The sequence below is a fragment of the Rhincodon typus genome, chromosome 22, assembly GCF_021869965.1.
Source record: "Rhincodon typus isolate 14 chromosome 22, sRhiTyp1.1, whole genome shotgun sequence".
Classification (NCBI taxonomy): domain Eukaryota; kingdom Metazoa; phylum Chordata; class Chondrichthyes; order Orectolobiformes; family Rhincodontidae; genus Rhincodon; species Rhincodon typus.
Window position 1 is genome coordinate 36,382,538 of NC_063353.1, and position 22,139 is coordinate 36,404,676.

Genomic DNA, 22,139 nt, shown 5'->3' on the forward strand with positions numbered 1-22,139 from the left:
TTGAAACTACGTTAGCTTAGGCGGAGACATCAGAATAGGATGGAATGGTTTAGTGTTGTGACCTCCATTGCTGGGGAAAGAGGAAGGCCTGCATCTGCACTACTCCATCTAGCAGGACCTCCAAGACCCTGCCTGCAAAACAGTGTATCAAATTTCCCTTGTCTGCCACTTAAGAAGGACCTGAGGGACAATTTCTTCACACAGAGAGGTGTGTATATGGAATGGGCTGTCAGAGAAAGTGGTTGAGGCAGGTACAATAGCAACACTTAAAAAACGTTTGGATAGGTACATGGATGGGAACGGTTTAGAGGGATATGGACCAAATGCGGGCAAGTGGAACCAGCTGAGTGGGCACCATGGTCAGGATGGACCAGTTTGGGCCAAAGGGCCTGTTTCCACACTGTATTACTCTATGACTCTGTGTCCAGTGCAAATGTCAGGAACCATGCAAGGCAGCTCCAGACTGACAGTAAATGTCTCGGTGCAGAACAGGTTTTTAAAGATAGGTGCAAGGGATGCTGGTGAATTCCTGGATATTTGGTGAATGGCAAATTGTTCCAGGAATGGTGCATGGTAGGATAGAACTACATCACAGGTGTGGGGTATATAGTTAATAAAGTGAGTTTCGTAAGATACCGCGAGAATACTCGCTAGGCCTTGCAGCTGAAATCCCTTCATTAAACTTGACACAACCACTTTCTAAAGCAAAAGTAGACATAAGATTTAGCACCTGGAGTACTGTGTCTTCATTCTGACTTAACTGGAGAATACCTATCAATAGATGGAAAGTGCTCTTTTGGTTTAGCGTGAATACACACAATGAGAAATTCTACACAATAATCGTTTTATATTGTCAGTTTCTCAAGTATTCCAGCTAGGAGAAGCAGTGTGCTGCTGAACGTATCTTGGGGACATTAAACAGCAATTGGGCAAATAATGAATGACATTAGATCACCTTGTGTCTCCAACATTTGTCCATCCTTGCAGCTAGCCATTTGAATACAAAATTGGCTTGAAGTAGGAGACAAAGGGTGTTTTTTTTGAACTGGAGGCCTGTGACTAGCAGTGTGCTACAAGGATGGTTGTAGGTCCATTGCTTTTTGTCATTTATATGAATGATTTGGATGTGAATATAGGAAGAATAGTTAGTAAATTTGACACTAAATTTGGTAGTGTAGTAGACAGTGAAGAAGGTTACCTCAGAGTACAACACGACCTTGATCAAATGGGTCGATGGGCTGAGGAGTGGCAGATGGAGTTTAATTTAGATATATGTGGGGTGTTACATCTTGGTAATGCAAATCAGGGCAAGACTTATACGTTTAATGGTAGTGTCCAGGGGAATGTTGCCAAAAAAGAGTCAATGGGGTGCACATTCATAGTTCCTTGAAGATGGAGTCAGAGGCAGACAGTGTAGTGAAGAAGGAGTTTGGTATGCTTGCCTTTATTGATCAGTGCATTGCGTATAGGAGTTGGGAGGTCATGTTGCGGCTGTACAGGATATTAGTTTGGCCACTTTTGGAATATTGCATTCAGTTCTGGTCTCCCTGCTAATAGGAAGATGTTCTGAAATGTGAAACGATTCAGAGAAGATTCACAAGTATGTTGCCAGGGTTGGAGGGTTTAAGCTATAGGGAGAGGCTGAATAGGCTGGGGCTATTTTCTTTGGAGTGTCAGAGGCTGAGACTTTATAGAGGTTTATAAAATCATAAGGGCATAGATAGAGTGACTAGCCAAGGTCTTTTACCAAGGGTAGGGGAGTCCAGAAGTAGACGGCATTGGTTTAAGAGACTGGAAAGATTTAAAAGGGACCTAAGGGGCAATTTTTAACACAGATGGTGGTGCATGTATAGAATGAGCTGCAAGAGGAAATGCTGGACATTGGTACATTACAACATTTACAAGGCATCTGGATGGGTACATGAATTGGAAGAGTTTAAAGGGGTATGGCCAAATGCTGGCAAATGGGACTAGATTAATTTAGGATATCTGGTTGGCATGGACGAGTTGGCTGAATGCTGTAAAGCTTGGAAATGCTGTGCAGCTGTGTGACTCAGTGGAATTACCAGTATGCTAGCATCTCCTCATAATATTTTAACAGTAACGATGGGATCTCTTTTGCAACCTCTCCATAGTCTTGATATATTTGTTCAATCAAAAGAGCCACATCTGAATATGATATTCTAACTCTGGCCTAGGCAATAATTTATACAGACTTATCATTATTTATATGCTTTTGTTGTCCTATATCCTGGTTGATCACACTTAGGATCCTATCCAAAAATAACAAAGACCATCAGGTGCTGGAAATCAGAAACGAAAACAGAAATTGCTGGAAAATCTCATCAGGTCTGGCAGCATCTGTGGAGAGAAAGCAAAGCCCGAAACAAGTTGTGTTTGGAAGAAGGGCCACTGGATCCAAAATGTTAACTCAGCTTTCTCTCCACAGATGCTGCCAGACCTGCTGAGTTTTCCCAGCAATTTCTGTTTTTGTTCAAGTCTATACACTTGTCCCAAAAACAAACTCCACTTGTCTCTCCACTTTTAAACTTATCTGTTTCAGACTTTGTCTCTTTGGCATTTATACCGTATGCTAAAACTTTAAAGAGAGTAAAAGGTTTCTCACTATTTTTCCTAAATCCTTCTCTGGGTTAAATTTTATTACCTACTTTGGAAAACATCTGCTGCTTAGCCCTCTAATCCACTAACCATGTTCTGAATAATTCTAGAATTTTGTTATCTTTGCCACCTGAGAGAAGCAGAACAGTTTGTGTGAAATTTAAAATCTCTTCTTATAGCTTTTTTTGTTTTATCTTTCTTTGTTCTCCATAATTATGCATCCCTGCCACTACATTACATAACAATAGTGTTTCCACTGCCTGACCAACCTGACTGTTGACCCTTCTTTCTACTGTGTAATTGTGACTTTTATCATGCTGCTACAACTTCTTATCCAATTTTCCCATTCTTCTGAGAAAAATCTATAGCCAGGAAATTCAGCTTCCAATCATACTCTGAATACAGATAGGTCTCAATATGGCCATGGTATCAAACCTTTTTGGTATTTGTATTTCTAACTGACTTTATATACTTTGCTACATGCATTTGTACAAACCTTATACCTAGGTAAGTGTTCACAACCTGTGCAAATATCCTGCTGGTCCTACTCTCACAGTTTTTACCATGTGGGTTCTTACTGTCTCTCTCTCTCTCTCTGTCTCTCAATACAGCTGATCTAGGAAATAGTGCTGGACTCGAAAATCCCTTTTTAATTTTTTTTTTCACAGGATGTAGGCATTGCTGGCTGGGCGTGCATTTATTGCCTATCCTTAAATTGCCAGAGTGTAGTTAACAGTCAACCACATTGTTGTGGGTGTGGAGTTACATCCATGCCAGACCAGGTAAAGACATCAATTTCCTTCCCTTCGTTTACTGAACCATAGGAACAGGAGAAGCCCATTCAGCCCTTTGAGCACTTTCACCATTCAATGAGATTGTGGCTGATCTGCAGCCTAAATCCATGTATCCGCCTTTGGCCCATATCCCTAAAAACCTTTGTTTAACAAAACTTTATTATCTCAGATTTAAAATTAACGACTGATCTAGCATTATCTGCCACTAGTGGAAGAAAGTTCCAAATCTCTACCACCCTTTGGGTGTAGAAATACTTCCTAACATCTTTCTTGCATGGACTGGCACTAATTTTTAGCACATGTCCCCTAGTACTAGATTCCCCAACCAATGAAATAGTTTATTTGTCCTGTCTTTTCCTGTTAATATCTTGAAGATTTTGATCAGATCACTCCTTGACTTTCTGAATTCAAGAGAAAACAGACCTACTTTGTATAATCTCTCCTCATAACCCCTAAAGTCCAGGTATTATTCTTGTAAACCAATTGGGTTTTTCCAATAGTTGACAATGGTTTCAAGGTTATCGTTGGACTCTCTTAATGCCAGATTTGTTTTGCCACTTATATCCTTGGGAGCAATCTCACTGGACACTGCTGCAAAAATGTAACTTTATAACGTTGTAGCTGTAAAGTACTTTTCTCTGGTCTGGATGGCACTTTAATCCATCACTGATTAGATTCCTGCTGCATTCTCTATTTAGCTCTTCCACTCTCTGAAGGGCTTCTGATGATAAAACACTTTCTTTTGATAACAGTTTTTCAAATTAGATTGGCACACCAATAACACGTTGTAATTTGTTCTGCAACTTTTCACTGTCACATAAGTGGAGTTTCCAAAGCTGCTAATAAATTGTTTGTACAATTTAATTAGTATTACTGTCATTCATCTATTTAAATAATATTTCATACATTTTATAAAAGCAAAATACTGCAGATGCTGGACATATGAAATAAAAACAGTTCTGGAGAAACTCAGCAGAACTGGCAGCATCCGTAAAGAGAGAAAAACAGAGCTAACATTTCAAGTCCAATATGATTCTTCTTTGGAACCGTGGTTAGTACCAAACCTACTGAGTTGCTTATTTTTTAGATTACCGTAGAGAAATAGCTATTGTTCCAGAGTTGCTATTGATCTGAATTACTTCCTTTGTGTTTTGAAATAGGATAAAATGATGTCTTTCACGAAGCTTGTTTTCCTGTTAACTGTATGTTGCACTGCAAGAAGCAACTTTGGCTACAGACTATACAAAATAAACAAAAATTATTCTTGTAACAACGAGCTGCTTTCTGAAGCAATGAAGGATGAACCTCAAGAGAACGCCTCACTGAAGGATGGACAGTTCGCCTACCTACCAACTGATATATCTTCATTTGCAGAAGAAAAAGAGAAAAGGACATTGCCATTTGCTCGATATAAGTATCTCAACCGAACACAATTGAAAAGAAAAATGTATCAGAATAATGCAAGGAACAATCGTCGAACCAAGTTCACTCTGTCCCTAGATGTGCCCACGAACATTCTTAATATTCTTTTAAACATTGCAAAAGCTAAAAGCATGAGAGCAAAGGCAGCAGCAAATGCTCGTCTGATGGCACAAATTGGTCGAAGAAAGTAGATTTGTAAATATTTAAGTTTTAAGATATTTCCATGTCAGCATGAAACTGCAGTTGTATGCTTATGGCCAGAATTTGTTATCACTAAAAAAAATCCATTTGGCAGGTGACAGGAAATGTTAGGTCCACTTTATGAATCTACAGAGAATGAGAAATTACACAGTAACCGGAAAGGTTTTGATAAATATCATAAACTTTCACCATAAAATTAACTCTTTGATACAGTGGATTATTGAAGAGTAAGGTCAGGAAATCAGGGCTTTTCAGAAAAGTTTGACTTTATGGAATTAGTCAAACTTATTTCTGAAAACATATTAATCATACAGTAATGTTAGGCCCTTTCAATAGATGACATAACAAGTTAGGCACAATAAACTCTGATGAGCAGCACTGATGATTGGAAGCTGATTCACATATTTTCCCTTCATTTAGAGTTCCATTAATCCAGTTTTCACGTAGATAGCAATTTTGCAAGGCTGTTTGAGATGATAGATGAAAATGACCAATGTCCACTTAGCTCCGTTTCTACCATGCTGATAGTTACATAATGCAAATATAATGTAATTTTTTTCCTACTTGCAGCAATCACCTCTATTAATTATTCTACCACAGATATATCAATGGCAAATAAAACCCCACTGACAGAGACATTTGGGAAACATGGGAGGAAAATGAACATCTTAGAACCAAGAATGTTATGCTTAACCACTATTTTTCATTAGATTTTCTAATCTTATATATTGTGATAGTAACCATGAGAAAAGTAATGTAAATTTTGGGTAGTCCTGCCTAAGGGGAGGTTACATGAAAGTAAGATCTAGCAACCACAGACCAGGTTTTCCTATTCACTCCTTGCTGAACAGGACAGCTAGGGACAGAAAATTGTTTGTCTTTTTTCACTCACTCACCCCATTTTCAGCTGCCTGTGTCCAGAAGCTTTCAGCACATTCTCCCAGAAATAGACATGCATTTTGAGAGATGATGCAAATTAGAGAAATACATCCATTGGCATTTTTCCTGCAATGTGCAACTTTGTAATTCTGGACTTTGCATGCTTATCAAATAATTTGCATGTCTATCAAATCCTGGGTCCAGCATTTCTCTGGCAGCAAAAAATATCTTTAGCAGCAAAAAGAACACCTTTCAACATTTATCAGCGGTAAGGACTATGCAATCCCTAGCCGGGACATGGAGGACAAAACGTTGTTTTATTGACAGCTCAGGAGTTCAGCAGCACCATATTGCATCCATATGTTTCTACTGGTGTGTTAGCCTGTTAGTGAATGTACATTTACATAGAATATGTAGCACAGGAATATTGCCATTCTGCCCAAATTGTCTACATCCATGCTTATGTTCTACGTAAACCTGTTCTCACCTGCTTCATGTCATGCTGTCAGCAGAACTTTCTACTCCTTTTCCTAATTCATCCTCTTAAATGCATCCATGCTCTGAAGTGGCAGTAGCAAGAAGTTTGGTCCTGTTGTGTCTCTATCTAAAATCAGCAAGAAAGCACACATGTCAATGTTATTTTTGGATCAGATCAGATCTTATCTAATGTTTAGATTTCCCCTCCCTCCAATGTCAGCTGTGGCCCAATTGGTACCATACTTAGTTAAAAGGCAAAAGGATGTGGGCTGCTCCTCTTGCTCCAGCACCTAAGTATATAACCTAAGTATATCTTTAATCCTTTTTCCTCTCTCCAACCTGTCCCTCCCCGTTGAAGAATCCTTTATAAATAGATTAGTAATCTCAGATTCCCCATCAAAATTATTCATATATTCAAAGTGCTGACAGTGGAAAGTATTTTATTTAATGCTTTTTAAGCAAATAGGTTTTTATCTACAGGTGTCAATGAAATACAATGTAAATTCAGATACAGAAACTATCAAATTTAATAACCTAGCTAAATGTTGGTAATTGGCACTTTAAATCAGTTCAATGAATTCTGTATATGTTCAACACAAAATAGTAAAAATCTGGAGCAACCAGATGATTATTTGCTTTGTAAAATGTTATGTTGCTCTCAGCACTACTCCATGCATGCTCCCCTTCTAGCAGAGTTGTACTTTGTTTCTACCTCACCCCAAGGCCACCTCTAGCCAATGATTTTTCACTTACTGTGAACTGCTTCCTGTGGTCATTCTTCAAAGGACTATAGATGTAAATGAGTTGGTTCCCTTGCTGCACCTCATTTATTTTAAAAAGTCCTATTCTCTTAAATCGCCAAATTTCACAGTCCAATTTTTTTTGACTTCCTGAGAAGTCTCTGAACTTGAGTAGTCTATAAACCCAGTTTGAGAACTGCCATTTCAAGCCAGCAGACTATTCAGCTAACTGTTTAAGGCTTCTTCCAAATACTACTTCATCAATTGCTGAAAAGAGCTCCTAAGATAAAAGCTAAAAGAGTAGATTCTCTTGTTTTCAGTTCTCTTTGTACAAGTAGCCATTTTCCACTGAATATATCCACTAAGTGCAAACTCATTACTTAGATAATTTAAAGCTTTTGCTTACAACTAACCACTAAATTATCCAATCCTTTTATTGTGTTTCTGTAAATAAGACTGATGCTTATTTAGGTGCTCACCATTTACAGCCTCAGCATGCCCCTGCCATACAATATACTTTTGTTCATATGGATTTAATCAGTTCATAGTTATGTCACTTTTTTTTACTTAACTTGGTCTCATTATGTGGCCAACTCTGGTTAAACATATTTATCCCCCAAATGCAATATGATAATTTATTGTGGTGTGAATTGAACTCATTGGCCCCAATTACATGGGGGTGTCTGGGAAAAAAATTGACAAAGCTGGGGATGATGAAATCATGCTGAATTTAATGCTTGAGTCTCATTTTGTATATTTACTATTTTCTGTCAATTATGCCTCCTGCTTCAGAAAAACCAGTGACAGGAAACCAGAAATTCCCAGAGACCATGCCCCAAAATTTATGATCACGAAATCAACTATAGATCAGGCTTGGAGATGGTGACTTTGACTGTAAATCAATGTTTAGCTGTGGAGAATTGGATTGTGGATTGACTGCAAACTGGGATTGGCACAGATAGTTGAACCATGTGGCAGGTTGCAGATCATGTTGGAGGTTGTGGGTGCAAGTTCACTGATTGTGGCAGTGGGAAAAAAGAAGCTGCTATCAGTAAGATGTTAGCCAAGGGATCCTTAAGAGATTGGGGGGAGGGTGGATGTGGGCAGTTCTGCTAAACCTGGTCCACAAGGAGTGTTGACAAATCTCCTTCTTCTATTTCACTGTCAGGTTTCCTGACTCCTTGGATACCCAACTAACAGCATTTAAATCAGGCTCCCAATTGCAATGAGTGCCTGATTTATACACTTTGACAAAAGCTTTCTGCTTTTCAACAGTGGACACTTGCCTCATCATTCACCGTCATAAAAATGAGTTGGGGCATGTTCCTCATTTGTATAAGATGTAACCTCCCCCTCTTCCTCTATCCATTATCAGAGGATTAGTATTAAGAATGAGGTTAATAGCACTGTACCATAAACACTAATCTGTCATGCATCTTGAAGGAGCAGAGTATCCTACGCCATCATTACCTTTGCCCAACATATCTCAAACAGCTTGTTGCTTACAGACTATCAGTGGGTGAAAGAACAGAGATTAAAGTGAAGAGTTAAAGAGATTTGGCATTTTTTTCACTGCAGACTTTTGAGGTCAAATCCATCTGAGACAGATGGAACAAAAATTGCCTTCCCTAAAATGGAAAGAGTTGGGGAATCACAATCCAATTTGTAATGGTCTTGGTCCAAGCCACAATACTAAATTACAATGACAATGAATTAATATTTGAATCAGTGTTGAGTCACAAGAGCCGCATAAGTCACAACATCAAATCACTTGCAAGGTAGTTTATTTCTTCTTTATGTCTGTGTCTCTGGACAGAGCATTTGTTAATGGATTCTAGTATGTTGTGCACTGCTGCTGTTGCTTATTAATAAAGTGTTAGTTCACATTATTAAAGTTGGAGAAAAATATTAAGCAAAATGTGTGCCTGCTGATTCAAGACTTAACATTTTGATTTCCTAGGTTGTTAAAATGAGATGTATGATGGACTGCCAATTTATCTGTTTCATCTCAGCTGTAAATTAGCAAGTTTATTGGATGTTACCTAATAGAATTCATCTTTGTAAAATGTTGGTGCTCTGTTTCCTTGCAGTACTAAAAAGCAATTTGCTTTGACATATCCAGCTTTCTACATGTTATAGTGAAAATTGTAAATTTAAAGTCAAATAAATTTGGAATTAGGCATAGCAATAACAATGTTGCAGATAAAAATGGTCTAATTTCAAATATATTTTTACACAGGGGATACATTGTTATTTCTTGGAATGTAATAAAATTCCAATAATATGTGGGATTTTGTATCTATATCTAAACACAATTCATTATCAAGTCTTCATCCTAAATCAAAAGGAAACCGCACTTATTTATTTTCCAAATTATCCCATTTCTAATAATGTGCATACAAATTATATTTTAATACCAAAAACTCATGTTTTCAATTTACCCATCTAGAAGTAAATAGCTTCACTAGAGTTGTTTTATTGTTCACAAAATGTTTAATAAAATGGGAGTAACACTCCATAAATAGATTGTGGAAAAACATAATTAACAAATATAACGAACAAATTGGATAAAAATAGACTGCTGTGATGGATTGATAATCTGTACTGCAAAGTAAATGACCTTCTCACTCATTTATAAAGATTGTTGATTCAAATCATGTTTTCTTCGAACTAAACAGGAGACACTTGAACAAAGAACTAAATATATAGAAATCAACATGGTGAGAAATTTTCAGTGCAATGTAGGCAAGTTATCTGTTACGTTTGCCTGCATCAGTTGACTTAATGTGCTCATTACTTTGAGTTGTACGCTGTATTTCCATAATGCGGAAGAGCTGTCAGTTCTGTTTGTTTTTGTAATTGACAGCTCATCTATTGAGGTGACAGGGAATCTAGCAGCATTCGTAGGTTTTAATTACAGCCTTCTCCTTTAAAGAGAAATGCATTTAGTCAACAGGACAGAATATCCCAACAGATAAACAAGCAACAGTGAGCAGGAATGGCAGAGCAGAAGAACACCAGGAGTTTGACACCACAGATAAAAGCAAAATACCATGGATACTGGATATCTGAAATAAAAACAAAACATGCTGAGAAAAATTCAGCAATTCTGGCAGCATCTGTGGAGAGAGAAACAGAACTAACATTTCGAGTTACAGTATGACTTCTTCAGAACTGAAAGGAGCTGGAAAACAATGGGCAGATGGGGCTGGGGTGGGGAAGGGGTAGTGAAAGAGAAATGAAGGTCAGGACATATTCTGAAGTTCTGGACCTCAATGTTGAATCCTAAAGGCTATAAGGTGCCTAACTGGAAAATAAGGTGTTGCTGTTTTGACACCATACACATAGCAGGATATACAAAGAAATTTAGTGGCCATATGCAACTTTCCTACAATGTAAATAGTTCTAGTTTGCTGGGAGGAAGGTGGGGTGGGCATCCATGCTCCCAATACCAACTACATTAGCTATTCTGGTTTTCATCTCCTTTTACTTCTGTGCGTACACTCCACACCTGCTGGAGACATCACAATTAAAAATCCTTCTTACCCACACCTGCTACTACAGTTTTTCACTTTGAAAATTATGATTAGGTGCCATAGAAAGCTTTACAGCATTTTGATTTGCTAAACACTAACAGAACTTCTTGCAGAAGCAACTGACATGACACAGGGAGTTCACCAGATATGGTGGGCCACCATTTATCAAGCAGTTTACATCTACAGTTAAGATGACAATTGATGTTGCAATTAGAGGGAGAGATCAAAGTATACCGCAAAAGACTTCTACAGGGTTTGGCCATCTTTTCCAGATCACTAAAGACATGCTGCATGGCAACTTGGCAACTTGGCAACTCACACGGTGTCAACCATACTTTGCAGATTTCCTTGCTGCTAGGTTTTTCTTATTTCCCCTCTTTCCAGAACCTATGCAAGGTATAAAGCAATCTGAAAATCACCATTATTTACACCACTTTTTCAAGCACCATTTCTTAAATTAGCATTCCGAATACCTGAGCAACTTTAAGTTGTCTGCTTTACATAATTCACTGAGCAAAAGTGAACAGGAAAGGACAACGAGAAAGAATAACAAAGGAAACCTTTCTGCAGAGTGGGAGCTCACAGCCAAGCTATCCTACAGAAGTTACAGATATCAACTACCTGTATCCAGCCTTTAAAAGTCCGATAGATGTGCACCAGCAATTTATTGATCCATGGCCCAACAAGGAGCCTTTATGAGGAAGAGTGTGTAGGAAACTACATCCAGCATCTATGCAACATTTAAATAGTACTCTCAACTATGCAGCTCCATGGTCTCTGTGGAGCCCTAAGTATCTGAGCTAGAGTATCACTAGTGATCATCAAATTACAGAGTGGGTACATCACAGAAGGAGGCCTTTTTTTCAATTTGTGTATGCTAGAGCTTTGAGTGAAGATTAGACAACCTTCCCTGCAGACTTGGTTCTACAATGTCAACATTAGCAGTTTGTGTGATAACACGAATGGGCTTTGATTTTCCTACGTTCTGGCTTCCCACTGATCCACGTGATTGCAGATGGGCAAAAATCAGCTCAAGCTTTCCAAATGAGATAAAGAGGGGTATAAAATTAATGGATGGTGAAACGACTGCACAGAGCTTGGTATCCTGTCATCAAATCACCTTCTAATTACATGTGCACAGTACACTGGCTGTGGTCAGCCAACTCAGAGTCAGTCCCTCCAGTGAGGAAATGCTGAAATCCCTTGTTTATATCTATCAGCCAGGGCTCCATGATTGGCCAGGATTAACAACACCAATCAAGGATCTCATAGTTAATAAGATCAACCTGGTTCCAATCACTGCTTGATCACAATATTGTTTAAAGAAACAATTACAGCTGTGAGCAGGATCATCAAATGAGGTCACAGGGATTGAACTGCAGAACAAAACAAAAGGCCATTCACACAACAGAAAGATACTATAGACCTCCAAACAGTCATAGCAAGATTGAAGAACTATTATCAGTCATATTTCTGAAAAGTGCGAAAACAGTCAGGCAGTGTAAGGAGATTTCAACTACCATCTATTTGCAGGGTTAGAAATAGTGTAAAGACTACAGAGAGCACAATATTATCAATATTCTGGTGACTCTCTGGGGCTGTACTGACAGATGCCTCTAGATCTATCCAGCTGGAAGAATAAGCAAAGTTGAGATTAATGTAGTTTTATCTGGGCTTCAGTTGATGCTGCAGCAGATGATATAGCTCCTGATGACTTTCTTTGGTAAATCAGAGCTTCATACTGCTCCTTTATTAAATGGAGTTATGGGGTTTTGACCCTATATACAGTTGTAAAATAGCCTGATATATGTTGTGGTCATGTACACCAAAACATCTAAGATGTCTTGGGTAGATTCATTGTCATTAATCCTTCTTACTGATATTAGCCTAAGCTATTGATACCAACTGGGGATGGATGCCCAAAAAGAACTCTCTGTCAGAAGAGAGGCTAGGTCTTTTTGAACATAGTACTTAATAGCTAGTTACAGTATATCCAGGTTACATGACAGACTGTTGTAAAACCGCATGCTAGACTTTGGAGTAAGTACATTGCTTTTTAGCTACACGTACTTTAGAACTAGAGCAACAAAACTGAACTGGTAACTAATAACTACATAGTTAGGTCCTCCCAGGAACTGTCTTTTATATTCTGATGAGTGGAGCTTATCTCACGATGTCAAAAAAAAGCAAAAGCAGCACATTAGCAGCCAAAATGAACAAATGATGATTCAACTGAAATCAGCTGATGATCTATTTCAATAATAAATTATGCCAGAAATAACAATTTCCTGACTGTTCTCACCCATGATTTCTGGCATATTGTTGAACCAATGGATATGACACTAGAGTTGTTGAAAATGGGATTTTGGTTATTGAACAAGTGCACGTCACTTATTTACATGCTATAAATAGGAGGTTTAAGAGGACACACATTTCAATATCCCAACATTTAACATGGAATGGTCAGGCAATACAATTCTAAGGACTCTGTTGAAATTTAATTTATATAAAATGGTCTGATACAAACAGGGAGCCCTGGCTGAGAGATAAAAACAGGAGTGTCAGACGTCCCGCTCACTCTGAGACCTGGGTCTATGGGAGCTGGATGTGTCAAGGACTCTCCACATGTAAAAAAAGGGCGACTTGGAGATGGGATACCAGTCTCTGTGGAGTTATTTCACTGGCACCAAGAGTAAAGCACGCTCTAGAAGAAATTCACTTGCAACAGTCGTCTTTGAGTTGGGGTAAGCATTTCTTGTTATTTGGGAAGCTTGAGTCCTTCAATCCTGCCATCAAACACTGGGCCCAGTGTGTGGAAACTCTGCATTATTTTTTCTGGGCAATGAGTATTTCTCCTAATAGCTTGTGGACACACAGATTTTTCGGTTATTAGGAGTCTGACAGTTCACTGAGGCACCAGGTAAGATGGCCGCAGTGTGGAAGGTTCCAGCCAGAGCTCCTCCACTCTGTCTGTTCATTTCTGATTTCCTTCTCATTTTTTCCTTTATCTCTTGGTGTTTCTTCATCTCCCCCGTGGCAGGTCTCAGCCCGGTCTCATGGCAGCTCGTGGCAGGTCTCAGCCTGGTCTCTCAGAGGTGCTCAGCCTGGTCTCTTGGCAGCTTTATAGCAAGTCTGAGTCTAGTCTTTTGGCAGGTCTCAGCCTGGTCCCTTAGTGGCTTGTGGCAAGTCTCGGCCTGGTCTCTCAGCGGATCTTGGCCTGGTTTGTTGGTGGCACGTAGCAGGTCTTGGCCTGGTCTCTTGGCGGTTCATGGTGGTGTCTCAACCTGGTCTCTTGGCGGCTCATGGTGGTGTCTCGGCCTGGTCTCTCGGCGGCTCATGGTGGTGTCTCAGCCTGGTCTCTCGGCGGCTCAAGGTGGTGTCTCGGCCTGTCTGTCAGTGGCTCATAGCCGGTATCTGCCTGTTCTCTTGGCGGTATGTCGGTCCAGTCTCTCGGCAGCTCATGACGGTGTCTCAGCCTGGTCTCTCGACGGTTCTCAGCCTCGTCTCTTGGCACCTCATGGCATGTCTTGGCTCAGTGTGCAAGTGGGATGTTCCCAAAGCACTGGGGGAGATTGGAGAGGCAGCAGCTTCAGCAGCAGCAAGGGTATATGCAGTGACGGCATCAAGAACAGGCAGATGAGGTCTCCTGGAGAGCGAGATAAGCGGAGGACTCATCAAAGACTGTTGAACATCTAACTTATTCATTTATTTTCCTAATTTAAATTAAGGGAGACTTAAATGTTATCTGATATGACAAGGTGTAGAGCTGGATGAACACAGCAGGCCAGGCAGCATCATAGGAGCAGGAAAGCTGACGTTTTCTGATGAATGGTCCAGACCCGAAACGTCAGCTTTCTTGCTCCTCTGATGCTGCTTGGCCTGCTGTGTTCATCCAGCTCTACATCTTGTTATTGTCAGATTCTCCAGCATCGGCAGTTCCTACTATTTCTTAATGTTAACTGATAACTTCTTTCTTTATTTTTCTACTTATTCTATGAAGTAACGCTTAACTTTTTAACTCTGTTTCTCTTATTACTTTGTGCCTAAATTTTTTGTAGCTAGGTACCATGGTACCTAAGGTGGTGTTTTGTGTGGCGACATTATACACTTTTCACTGTACTCCTGTACTTCTGCACTTGTGTATATGTGACAATAAAATCTAAATCTAAAACCTTTCAAGATTTGATGGACTTAGTTAAGGAATATTACGACACCAAGCCTCTTCTAATTCTAAGATGGTGCCTGTTTCATTTGGCAATTCGAGATATTTTATATTATTTTTATATTATTATATTTACTGGGTTAAGATGACTGGCAGAGGCATGTGACTTTAGTTTAACCCTTAATGTGATACTGAGACACAGTTTGGTATGTGGGATTAATGGTGTAACCCTGCAAAAGTGCCTAGCGGCTGAAGCCTAAGTGAACTTCAAACAGGAACTGCAACTGGCTATCATTGGAAAATGTGGCAAATAGAGCATATGAGTTGCAGGGCATTTCCCAATGGAAGTGGACATCCTCACCAGTCCAACTTGAGGAGCTTGAGGAACACCACTTGAGTGAAGGCAATTGCATAGCCTCACTCAGGACATATCCTGAGCAGAGGGACTCTCGGTCAGCCCAGAGCACAACTCCAAAACAAGCCAAGCCTCGAACAAATGGTGAAAATTTTCTTCAGTATCTAGGCAGGTAAGCCATTGTAGTTGCTGCCGGTACGTGATCTCAAAACAGCAAAAGAATACCACGAGACCTAAATTGAGTAAGAGAACTCATAGACGGGTGCATACCCTGGAAAGTCCACCTACATCTGGTTTGAACAGTTATATTGCTTAGCAACATTCAAACCAGAACCAATCAAAATAAGCATCTGGTTCAATGGTCACCCAGTTCTAATAGTGGTCAATAGTGGTGCAGCCATTTCAGTGATCGCAGAATCAGTTTTTAACAATTTCACCCTGGACTGTAACCCTTAGGTTGGTGCAAGACCTCATTGAGACTGAAAATCTATACTGGGAACCTTTACAGAATAAGGGTACAACTTTGGTTCCAGTCTCTCAGAGAAGCAGCTGGCTCAGTTACCACTGGTTGTTGTAAAAGGCTCGGGCCAAAGCTTGATGGGGCAAAATTGGTTCAGAAAGATCCACCTAGATTGGCTGAATATTTTTCAATTAGAAAATGGCTGCCTGAGTGAAGACCTAATTAAATATGCAGAAGTTTTTCAGGAAGCTCTAGGGACTATTAAAGGAGCCAAGGTCACTTTGCTTGTTGACCAGGTAGCAATTCCACATTTCTGCAAGGCCCACCCACTGCCATTTGCCTAACGGGCAAAAGTAGAGGCAGAAATCAGAAGGCTGGAAAACAAAGGAATCATCAAACCAGTCCAGTTTGAAGAATGGGCAGGACCAGCGGTACCGATTGTGAAGCCCAATGGGTTGGTTTGCCTTTGTGGGGATTTTAAGCACAGGTAAACTGCTTCTCGCAGCTGGTTAAATACCCAATCCCTTGCATAAAGGATTTATATGCAAAGCTGGTGGTGGGGCGGTCCTTCACGAAGCTGACATAAGCCATGCATACTTGCAGTTAGATAAGGATTCCCAGAAATACAGGTAGTTCTCCTATAATGCAATAGTTGCGTTCTTGTGTGACCTCAAGCCATAGAAAAGCACCGTAGAAAATCGCGTTACAGGGAAATTGCGATAGAAAATCGCCATATCTGTACAGCAGAAAGTTAACACTCCCCAAATAGCGTCCACTATTCATTAATCACATTACAGCCAATTTGCATCAACAAAACACGTGTTATAGCAGAACTACCTGTAGCTACAATTAATATCCATAAGGGTTTGTACCAATACATAAGTCTACCATTTGGAGTATGGTCAGCCTGTGCAATTTTTCAGCAGACGATGGAGAACATTTTGCAATTTCTACCCCAGGTTGCCATTTACCTAGGTGATGTGATAATAAGAGGGAAGACCAATCAGAAGCACTTACAGTCCTTGGAAATAGTCCTTAGATGTTTCTCCCAGGCTGGCCTTTGCCTTAGAAGGGGAAATGGGTGTTCCAGGCACTCCAAGTGACCTACTTGGGCTACAGACTCATCAAAACTGGATTACAACTGTTGGAAGATAAAGTGAGGACCATCAAAGGTGCCCCTGCTCCTATGTCTGTACCAGGGCTTAGGTCTTTCCTTAGGCTGGTGAATTATTATGGAAAGTTCATACACAAACTGGCCTTCATCCTGACACCTTTGCATCAACTCTTAAGAAAGGGTCAGCCTTGGAAATGGTTGCATAGCCAAGCCATAGCTTTCAAAGAAGTAAAGAAACAGCTATCATCCTCTAAGGTGTTGGCACGCTATGGTCCCAGTTGAAATCTGCTATTGACATGCGATGCCTCCCCACGTGGTGTCAGGGTAGTGTTAGCTCATAGGTGGTCCAATGAAGAGGAATGCCTAATAGCCTATGCATCCAGAACTTTGGCTAATGCAGAGCATAAATATATCCAGATAGAGACGGAAGATTTGGCATCAGAAAGTTCCACCAAAACTAAAGGATGTAAATTTGTAATGATAACAAACCACAAACCCCTGCTAGGTCTACTTAAAGAGGACAAGGCAGTGCCGCCCACAGCTTCAGGCCGAATTCAGTGGTGGGCTCTAACTCTAAGAGTGTATAATTACAAGTTGGAACACCGTGGGGGAAATCAAGTAGCAAATGCAGATGCATTGAGCCACATCCCTAACAGACGCACCACCAGTGGTACCACCACTGGAAGAGTCCATAATGATTTTAAATTTTTGGGACACACTTCCAGTCACAGCTGACAATATCAGACTCTGGATGCTGAAAGATCCAGTCCTGAGAAAACTAAAACAGCTGGTACTGATGGGGGATTCCAAAGGGCCATCGCAACCAGAACCAAAACCTTTTTGGACCCAGAGAGACCAGATCACAGTAGAGGATGGCATATTATTATGGGGAGCAAGAGTGATTGTCCCAAGCAAAGTTGCCACCGGATACTGGTGAACTTCACCAGGGTCATCCAGGGGTTTCCAAAATAAAGATGTTGGCGAGAGGTTATATTTGATGGCCAGGATTGGATGCAGACATAGCTGCATTGGTGGGGCAGTACCCTGAGTGCAAACAAGGACAAAAATTAGCACCAGCAGCTTCCCCACATTCATGGGAATGGCTGGGTAAACCCTGGACTTGGTTACACGTTGACAATGCAGATCTTTGCATGGGCTCAATGTCCTTGGTCATTGTGTACACCCACACAAGGTGGTTGGATGTGCATAGAGCTCATTCGTCAAACATAGGGATAATGATAGAAAAACTGCGAGCATCTTTTGCAATACACAGATTCCAGCAAGTGTTGGTCACAGATAATGGTCCATCATTTACCAGCAGGGAATTTGAATATTTCCTAAAGTCGAATGGTATTCAACATATAAGGACAGCTCCTTACCATCCATCATCCAATGGTCTGGCAGAAAAAGCAGTCCATACTTTGAAGGCAGGCTTAAAGAAACAGCCTACAGCTTCACTAGATACCAAACTGTCCCAAATCCTATTTGATTATAGGACCATCCCTCATGCAGCTACAGGGACAGCTCCAGCAGAGTTGCTATTGCGGAGAAGACTCCACACCAGGGTGAAATCTGATCTTCCTGGACCTGGGACAGAGGGTGAAATGGCATCAGGAACATCAATGCCAGACACAAGGCTCAGCTCAGCAAGAAAGACAGTTTACTTAAGGGGATGAAGTTTGGTGTAGGAACCACAGGAATAGCCCTGTATGGGTAAAAGGCATGGTCAACGCGAGGTCAGGTCCCGTGAAGTATAAAGTTCGGTTAAGTGAGACAGTCCTCAACAAACATGTGGACCACATGAAAGCTGCAAACTTTCGAATGGGGCAGGACCAAAGCATACCTGGCCCCTCTGAACAGCTAGAAAGGCTAATGAAACATACGGGCTCTCCCTCTCTGACCAGCATCAAAGATACCTCGGAGTCTGAGATGGACACAGTGGATATCGTAGCCTCGACATCTTTACCGCCTGAAGAAGAGGATGAATTTCTTCTGAGCCACTCCAGGTGCAAAATGCGGACTACAGTCTGAGACTGAGTTGGAGGAACCAGAACCGGTGCAAAATCAGCCTACAAAAAAAGGAACAGGTCTACGTCCCGAGACTTACAGGGGAGGGATGTAGTGATTGTAATGAGGTCAAGCAGGTGGACCTCATAGAATATGAGTTCCCTGATTGGGGCTGTTAAATAGGGCTGACAGATATAAACAGAAGTGTCAGAGATTCTGTTCAGTCTGACAAGTGGCTCTGAGAAAGCTGGACCAGCGTCAAGTACTACACACATACAAATAAAAGGTGACTTGGTAATGGAATACCAGCATCTGTGGAGTTATTGCAGGGAGGTTTATAAAATACAACAAAGATGGACCAAGAAACTGATAAGGAACACTTGTTGAAGTTTTTGTTTAAGATGTTTCCAGAAAACTGATATAGGAGAGCCAATCAACATTATATATACAGATTTAATTTAATTTATTGATTTGTGGGCATCACTGGATTGCCAGCATTTATTGCCCCTCCCTGGTTGCCCTTGAGAAAGTGATGGTGAGCTGCTTTTTTGAACAGCTGTAGTCCGCCTGCGATGGATTGACCCACAATGCCGTTAGGGAGGAAATTCCAGGATTTTGACCCAGCGACAGTGAAGGAACGGTGATATATTTCCAAGTTAAGATGGTGAGTGGCTTGGTGGGGAACTTGAAGATGGTGGTGTTCCTATATATCTGCTGCCCTGTCCTTCTAGATGGAAGTGGTTGTGTGTTTGGAAGGTGTTGAAGGCTTTTGATAAAGTTCCCTACAGGAAGCTGGTTAGAAAGATTAAAGCACTTGAGATATGAGTTAATGCACTGGTATAGAATCATAATTAGGAAACAGAAAACAGAGAGCAGGGATAAATGGATCATTCTGATGTTGCAGGCTAAGACTAGTGGGGTGCCACAATGATCAGTACTTGGGTCCTAGCTATTCACAACATGTATCAATCATTTGAAGATGGGGATCAAATGTAATACCTGTATTTCCAAATTTGCAGACGATACAATGCAAAATAGAAATGTGTGTTGAGTAAGATGTAAAGTATCTTCAGAAGGATTTGGACAAGCTGAGTGAATAGGCAAATAGAATATAAATATATGGAACAGCTGTGTAAATTATTTCTTAAAGGTAAGAGGTTGGAAAGAGTTAGGGTCTGTGCTGTTAAGCCTAACATACAGGTTCAGCAAGCTATTAGGAAGGCTTTTGTAATGTTAGCCTTTATTACAAGAGGATTTGAGTATGATCATAGAGATGTCTTGCTTCAGTTGTATAGGTGCTTGTTTAGACTGCACGTGGAGTACTGTGTACAGGTCTGGTCTTCTTATCTCAACAATGATATTATTGCCATAGAGGGAGTGCAAAAAAGATTCATCAGACTTGTTCCCAGTATGGCGGATTCACCCTATGAAGAAACATTGAGCAAACTGAGGTTGTGTTTTCTAGAGTCTCAAAGAATGAGAGATAATCTAATCGCAACCTAAAAAATACTGAAAGGTAGACAGGTAAGATGTTTTTCCTCATTGGGCAGTCTAGAAAGAGTGTACAGTTTAAACATGAGAGGGATGCCACATAGATCTATGATAAGGAAATGCTTTTTACACAGAAAATTGTAAACTCAGAAGGCTGTAGAAACTCAGTCTTTGAGTATGTTTAAGTTAGAGGTTGACAGATTTCTGATTACCAGTGGCATACAGGGTTATGAGGATGGGTGTGTAAAAGACTTGAAGTGTTCAATCAGCTGTGATCATATTAAATGGTGGGGAAGATGCAATGGACTGAATGGCTCTCCTATGCCAATGTTCCTATGAAACTATACTCATTAAAGTCCACTCGTGTAGGGAGAACTGTAGTCTGGACACAAGGCTGGGTTGTCTGGATGATTGCTTCATTTACAATATGAATATGTTTTAATAGGCTTCCAGGAAAAGGCAGCTCACAAGGAAAAAACACTCAGTTATCACATTTCGCTTTTGATTTAACTCTCACTTTTGAATCAAATGGTCACAAATTCAAATCTCGCTTCAGGGACTTGAGCAAATTGACAACTTGCACTGCATTTCTGAGGAGTTACCGCACTGTCAACAGTGTCATCATTCAGATATTAAACCAAGACCCAATCTTCCCTCTCCGACGGGTATAAAAAAGAATCTCAGTATCTCCACTTGACATTCAATAGGATTGTCTTCACTGAACCAACATCCTTAAGGTTAGTATTGACCAAAATCATAACTGAGATAGTTATATAAATATTGTGGCTGCAAGAACATATCAGAGCCTGGAAATTCTGAAACTAGTGTCCTGATTCGCCAAAGCCTTCCACCATCTACGAGCACAGGCTAGGTGTGATGGAATACTCCTCACTTGTCTGGTTAACTGTAGCTCTGACAACATTCAAGAAGTTCAGAGCCATCCAGGTCAAAGCAGCCGACTTAATTGGAATCCCATCCACCAAATTTTAATATCAAGCTCTCCAACAACAGTATACAGGGTTAGTGTACACCAGCTACAAAGTTAACTACAACATCACTCCAAGGTTGTTCGCACTGCACCTGCCAAACCAATAACCTCTAACATCTAGAAAAATAAAAGCAACAAACACTTGGGAGCACACACCTGAAAGTTATCTCCAAGTAACACACTGTTCTTACATGGAATTATATCATCATTCCTTAACCATTGCTGGATCAAAATCCTGAAACTTCTTCTGGAACGGGATCAGAAATCACATGACACCAGGTTATAGTCCAACAGGTTTATTTGAAAACACAAGTTTTCGGAGCTGTAAAGAAGAGGTGACATTTTAGGTCGGACAATGCATGTTACGTGTGAGACCTTGTTTACAATCTGTTTGTGCTTTAGTTTGGAGTCAGACTGGTTTTATTTCTAAAGCAGGAATTTATAAAACACCATATTGACTGACTGTCTATAAATTGTGTGCTTTTTGAACAAAATAAAATGTATCTGCAAATACAAATTCATCCCATATATTCACAAGTGTGTGTGTGTGTGTGAGAGAGAAAGAGAGAGAGAGAAGTGAGTGTGTGTGTGTGTGTGTGAGAGTGTATAGTGTGGTGGGGTCACCTGTCCAGCAACATGAACCCAAGATCCCATTTGAGGCCGTCCTCATGGGTACCGAACTTTGCTATCAGCTCCTGCTGGGCGACTCTGCGTTGCTGTGTATCCTGAAGCCCGCCTTGGAGGATGTTTACCTGAAGATCCAAAACCGAATGTCCTTGACTGCTGAAGTGTTCCCCCACTAGGAGGGAACTTTCTTGTCTGGTGATTGTTGCACGTTGTCCATTCATCCGTTGTCGTAGCATCTGCATGGTCTCGCCAATGTACCATGCCCTC

The 22,139-nt window shown here is 40.5% G+C and overlaps 1 protein-coding gene across 1 annotated transcript in view; it reads left to right on the forward strand.

The window, feature by feature from the left end:
• Positions 1-5,372, forward strand: part of ucn3l (urocortin 3, like) — a 29,236-nt gene extending 23,864 nt beyond the window's left edge. Inside the window, exon 2 of the mRNA XM_048610512.1 lies at positions 4,574-5,372. Within this exon, the coding sequence (XP_048466469.1) occupies positions 4,580-5,026 (447 nt within the window). The 5' untranslated portion in view covers positions 4,574-4,579 and the 3' untranslated portion in view covers positions 5,027-5,372. The remainder of the gene's footprint in view (positions 1-4,573) is intronic.
• The last annotated feature ends 16,767 nt before the right edge of the window (positions 5,373-22,139 follow it).